General features: G+C 30.0%; 1 protein-coding gene across 1 annotated transcript; it reads left to right on the top strand.

Moving 5' to 3' along the window:
* The first annotated feature begins 1,553 nt into the window (after positions 1-1,553).
* LOC112467226 lies at positions 1,554-6,429 on the top strand. Its single transcript, XM_025035751.1, has 6 exons — positions 1,554-1,839; positions 1,973-2,382; positions 3,822-3,921; positions 4,570-4,671; positions 5,178-5,336; positions 6,178-6,429. Exons 1-6 carry the CDS (start codon positions 1,648-1,650, stop codon positions 6,241-6,243), a joined length of 1,029 nt encoding a protein of 342 aa, XP_024891519.1. The 5' UTR covers positions 1,554-1,647; the 3' UTR covers positions 6,244-6,429.
* Positions 6,430-6,694: the final 265 nt, after the last annotated feature.

Here is a 6,694-nt window from a genome sequence, read left to right as displayed (position 1 = left end):
TCATTACTTTTTAAACAGACCATGTATATAGACATTTTGTGATCAAAAGTCCATGTTCGAAGTCCATATATACAGCCATATACCATTTAGCCTTCAAGAGTTAGAATCTAAAACACTGTTTAAATTTTTTTAAAAAGTGTTGTACTACCTACTTTACTTGTGTGCCAAAATACAGCGCTGTAGCTCAAGCAGTTCTTGAGTTATAGACGTATGACATTTCGGGGCGCTACTATTCACAACACAGCAATCCAAATTTATGTTTCATTTGAACGACCCTTATAGTAAGAACACATTTCATTTCAATCTGCTTACGTTATGAGTTTTGTGTTACGTACTTGATTTCGTCTCTTAGTGAAGTTTCATTTATTTTCAAATATTTCCTCTCATGATATTATCACCATAAGGGGTTGCTGTCTTTATTATAGTATATTGCACCGTATATTTCACCTATTACCATATTATAAAACACTTTCCTATTCTTAAGTCCTTTCTTTTTTTCAAATTACAACATAGATTGCGTGAGCGAGAAATTTATCTCTAAAACTGTTGCATATTATTTTAGTGAAACATGTGTTACTTCTTACACGAGTACTTATTTCTTTTCGCCGGTAATATTCTTCGGTGAAATTATACTACGTAGCGTATAATAAAAAAATGCTAATACGCGTCGAAAATCGATAAGTTCGAACCCTTTACTGCATAATATTTATAATGGCGATAAAAGACTACGTATACTATAATAGACAAATGATAATGTTAGCAGGTACTTTTCTTATGATACCTACTAAAATATGTATAAATACCCTGGAAACATATCTTCGAAAAATCATACTAAAAACTTATATTTCCATGTTATATAGAACACTTTCCTATTCTTAAGTCCTTTTTTTTCTTTAAATTACAACATATACATTGTGTGAGCGAGAAATTTATCTCTAAAACCGTTGGATATCCTTTTAATGAAACATGTGTTACTTCTTACATGAATATTTATTTCTTTCCGCCGGTAATATTCTTCGGTGAAATTATACTACGCAACGTACAATAAAAAAATGCTGCTACGCGTTGAAAATCGATAAGTTCGAACCTTTTACTGCACAATATTCATAATAGCAATAAAAGACTACGTATACTATAATAGACAAATGATAATGTTAGCAGGTAATTTTCTTATGATACCTACTAAAATATCCATAAATACTCTGGAAACATATCTTCAGAAAATCATACTGAAATCTTACTATGCATGCATTTTCTAACTTTTTCGTAGAAAGAAAACGTTACCACTTATTGAATTTGAACACGCAAAGCGATCCGTCTCTCACATACATGCTTCATGATATGTATACCCCATGCCATATGCAAAAACGCAGGAATATATTACTTTACAGTAATGCCCCTTTATTACACCTTTTCATCATAAAATTGAAGCAAATTCGTGGATCATTTATTATGTATAGCGACAGAACTCGCGAAAGAACTGCTACACTTCATTTTCCATATTATCAACTTGCAATACGCCAACATACGTAGCACGTTGCAGTCATGGGAAGAAAAGTGACGCTAAAGGAAGTGATCGCCGTCGTAAAGTTAAGTTTGTTCCCAACTTGGTGTTGGCCTCAACCACAAGATGCGACACAATTTAAGATGCTCTGTGTAAAATTGTGTCACTGTTTGTGCATAATTATGGATATGTCCGTAGCAGTACCGTTGATGTACACTATCACACTCTATCTTGACGAACCTGACATCTTAGTGAACGTAGTTATGATGACAAGCAGCTGTATTCACGGCAGTTTTAACTTTCTTTTCCATATGATTAATCACCATCACATACGGGTATTTAATGTTTATTTGTTTAATATTAAAAAATCCGCATGTAAATTAATTCAAAATTAATTTAAGACTTAGAATTTTATTACTAGATATATTCTGTATATCAATAACAAATATGTCAAGTAATTATTTGCAGAATGTTACTTATGAAATGGTACATTTTAGCGACTTGATGAAACCACATGAAGAAATTATAGTTCAACGACACATTGAGAAATGTGTGATGTACCATGGTGTATCTATATTTATTTACTACAGCATTACGTTCTTAGCTATCGCAGTGCCATTTTTAACGCAACAACAGTCATTTCCATTGTCAGCCGAATATCCATTTAATACGTCTTATCAACCGCTATTTACAATAATTTATATACAACAATCTGCGGCCGGAATATTGATATCAGCACAACTATGTACGAATGTTTTTATGGCTCTACTGCTCTGGTTTGCAACGGCAAGATTTGAGATACTCATTGAAGACCTGGGGAAAGTTACAAATGCCTGTCAGTTGTTCGAATGTATTAAAAGACATCAAAAATTACTCAAGTACGTATCACAATCCTTGTCTTATACGAAAGTAATCTAGTTTAGGGGACTCCAACCTTTATGGCCCGCAGGCCGGATTCGACCCTTGTAAGTTTTATCCGGCCCGCCAAAGAACTTCGACGTTATACAGAGTATACTTTACCAATTAATAAAGTAGGAGCTGTTCTGAATAGGTATGCTTTTTTCTTGTACAATAAATAACGTACAGATACTTCTTTATCAATACGCTACATGAACGTTACATATGTTACGTGTATTTACTGTAACTTTCTTGACAAAAATTTGTAAAATTCTTGGCAAACAAAATTAATCTTAATGAGTTTTGTTAAATTAAATCATATTCTTACAATTATCGTTACATATTAAGTCATATATAATTTAGCATAGAACTTTACCTTAATTCAAAAGTTAAAAAAGGACAAAAAGTGCAAATAGAAATTTCTTCGTAGAATACGACGAGCAAAACTAATCCTCTGCATATCAGTTTTTTGAAACAACTAGACACTACAGACGCGCGCGCTATTTAGCTTTAACTTTATGCTATTACTATTACACTATTAACTCCTTGATACACACAACTGTCAAAATATACAATGACAGCTGCAAATAAAGCGCAGCAAAAGAACCAATCGGCATCGCGGAAAAGCGACAACAATAAACTTCACATCTCCTTTTTAGAAGAGGAAGCAAAAAGAGGCACAATTTTCATATTATGGGGATAATGTTGCGTTTCTTTAACAGAAATTTACTATGTCTTTAACTAATTGCTTCGTTCCATCTATTTCTATAATGCAGAATTTTACATCTTTCGTTTTCTCGAAATTACGACATACAAAGGTTGCGTGAACGTGAAATTTATATGTATTCCTATATAAAATTGTGGTATATTATTTCAGTGAATCATATTACTTATATATTACTTTCTACATACTTACTTCTTATCGTGGGAAGGATATGCATCGATAAAATTATTATATGTAACGCACAAAGAGAGACAGGGAGAGAGAGAGAGAGAGAGTCCTACTGCAAGAGTTAAAATTCCCTGGAAAAAAACTTTTTATATAATTATCTGTAAAATATGTCGATAAATATATTTTCTTTCCCTTGTATAATCTCTATTCATATGTATAAGAAAAGTAATCAAAAGAATAATAAGAAAATAATTAGGCCTTTCTACGCTACTCGTGCTACAAAAATTTTTATAGAAAATATTGAAATTGTTAATATAACCCGAGCACGCTAAGTGTTTTTTGCGTAAATCTTAATAATTTTACTTTTTTTCTAAATTTTTCTAAAAAGATATTTTGTTGTTATATAATTTCCAAAAATAAAACTTATTTAGTCATTACAAAAGTGTTAATATGCTCTCTTGACAAAATAGATTGGGAAACCGCAAATTAATTTTAAAAAATTTAAGTGGTGTTGATGCACTTATTCAGGTACGCTGAAGAAGTTGCAATTTCTGCTCGTCCGTTCGCATTATCAACTCTGTATTGTAGCACGCTTTGCTTAATATGTATCTTTCTTGACCTTATCACAGTAAGTATATGTAACACATATCTATTATAAAAATCTAATATTTATATATTTTCTTCTGAATTTATGGATATATATGTATATAAATATATCATGATTATCAAACATACTTAAAAAAAAAACAAGAATAGCCTCGAGATTATGTACGAGGGTGGTTTGATAAGTTTGATGTATGAGATAACGTTATAACCCATTTGGAAAGTTCTACTCTTCAAACTTATCAAACAATCCTCGTATATCATCGAGGGTTGTTTGATAAATTTAGTAAAAAAGCAAGTATATTAAACATTTTTTTGAAAAAAAAAATCGTTCTTTTTTTGTGGCAACTACTAAACCGCTCGCTTCAAACGACTACCAAACGTGAACAACGCGTTTGCACTTCTGGCTGAAATTTAGCCTGGGGGAGTTTGAAGAGTGGAATTTGCGGTCTGGAACTTTCCAGGCATCACATCACCAAATGGATTGTAACGCACGCCATATCTCATACAAATTTACCAAACTTATCAAATCACCATCGTACATGCAGTACATAATTATCATATACAATATATCATTATACTCTTCATTTACTTATTTTGATTAAAGTCAAGAATTTTAGTATCAAAGCGTAAGTTATAAAAATATCATGTATATTAAATTTTTGTAAAATAGGATCAACCTATAGCTAAAATGCTCCACTTTTTCACATTGTCTCTAGCAGCTTTATCGGAAGTATATATGTATAGTTGGCCAGCAGAATACTTGATGCATACGGTATATTACTTATCATTTAGAGGACCCTACACAGGTTTTATAGGTGTAAAAGTAGTTCCGGTAAAATTGGCTAAAATTGATATATGTTGTAGTTTATAAGTAAATCAAAAGTTCCCACGGGCAAAGTCCAAAAATCAAAACTATAGAAAATACGAAGGCTTAAAGTGAGTGCCATTGGAGTTTCAGAAATACTTGTTTTTGAATACATATAGTAATAAGTTAATATATAAATGTTTGAAAATATATATAATGTGTGCATGTGTGTGTGCGTATGTGTGCGTGCGTGCGTGTGTGTGCGCGCATGCGCGCGCGTGTAAAAAAATAGTATGTGTATTTAGATTATTGATAGCATAATAAAGAAGTCGAGATCTGTAACGTAGAGCAGGAAGTTGTTCATCTCTCTATATTCTGCCACTTTTACATCTATAAATTGTGCGAGGTCCTTTGTTATACTGCAATTAATTTTATTTAAAAAAGAATTTATTACTTTTATTACTTTTTTTCAGAGCAAATGCGTTGCAGAAACAGCGTTCCATATGCTCGAAAATAATCATTTCATTGAACTACGGAAATGTCTGCAAATTGTTATAATGCGAAGCCAAAAACCAATAGAGGTTACAATTCCTTGTCTTATGCCACCACTATCTCTCAATTCCTTTACAACGGTAAGAACAAGTTTCAAATTGATTAAAAAGTTGATTAAAGATTGTTAACATATCGTTTATAATAGTTAATCGTTTATAATAGTTAATTGGCATCATTACACACAATTCTACATTTTTACAAGTTTTCTATTAACATATTATTTTTTATCATTATTTATAATTTAAACTATAAAATAGTAAAAATGGTCTTTAACCATTAGAAACATGAATAAGTAAACCTATTTACTATTTATTTCCTTTCTTTTTTGCCATTTGTTTATTTTTATGCATTCTATATTTTTATTTGCGTGTGTGTCTATTTAACTAACAATAAGTCATTCATTTTTTTTATTCTACGTATGATTATAATCACACAGATATAAATGGCAAGAACATAAAACAAAAAATTGTAAAAAAAAATGAAAGGTCAAAGGTTAAAAAATATTTAGATTTGATTATACAATTCCTAATAATAGTATCTTTTAAATAATTTGTACATATTAATATAATATAATGTATGTTATATATAAAGATTATAACAATTAAGTGGTAGGTTTAATATACATTTTTTGACATAATTTCAAGACTGTCTTATCATTTCGTAATTAAAGTATTTATTTTTTTAATTAAAAAACTATTTTGACATTGCTATAAAAAAGTCAGAATACTGTATTATTATTAATCTTTCTTACTAATTTATTCCTTTGTTAGTTTTTTATTCATAATTAATTCACTTAATTATTTATTAAAGAATTATTAACAGATGTAATAAATGTATGTATTTTTACTTAAAAATGCGTAAAGAATAATAGCACATACATTTTTATGTTTTATCAAAAACTTACTTTGTTGTATGTTACAGTATCTTTCAACTATACTCTCCTATTTTACAACACTGCGAGTAATGATGGACGAAGATAAAAATTAACAGTAAACTTAGTACGTTAAAAAAGTATCTTCCGACTATACTCTCCTATTTCACAACACTACGAGTAATAACGGACGATAATAAAAATCAACAATAAACTTAGTACGTTAAAATAGTTGATGTATTGATTAGTTAGTAAAATAGTATATAATAATTTTTCCAACAATTGTCACAGTAATATATTTATTAATTTCCATTATATGTGCTAATTTTTCATAAGACTCATAAAATATTTAATATTCACTAATTATAACATTAATCAATAAAATATAGCGATCAAATGATTTTGTCGTGTAATATGTTGCTCTCCATGTTCACGCAATATGCGCATTTTAAATTAATACAACACATTAATTCCAATAATATTATCGATATTAATCGATAATATTAATATCATTGTCGTATCCCTCTGGCCACAAAAATGATATATGTTTTACGATTCTGGCGAGGG

The sequence above is a fragment of the Temnothorax curvispinosus genome, unplaced genomic scaffold, assembly GCF_003070985.1.
Source record: "Temnothorax curvispinosus isolate PA1 unplaced genomic scaffold, ASM307098v1 QBEX01017080.1, whole genome shotgun sequence".
Lineage (NCBI taxonomy): Eukaryota > Metazoa > Arthropoda > Insecta > Hymenoptera > Formicidae > Temnothorax > Temnothorax curvispinosus.
This window is presented reverse-complemented; position numbering and strand designations above follow the sequence as displayed.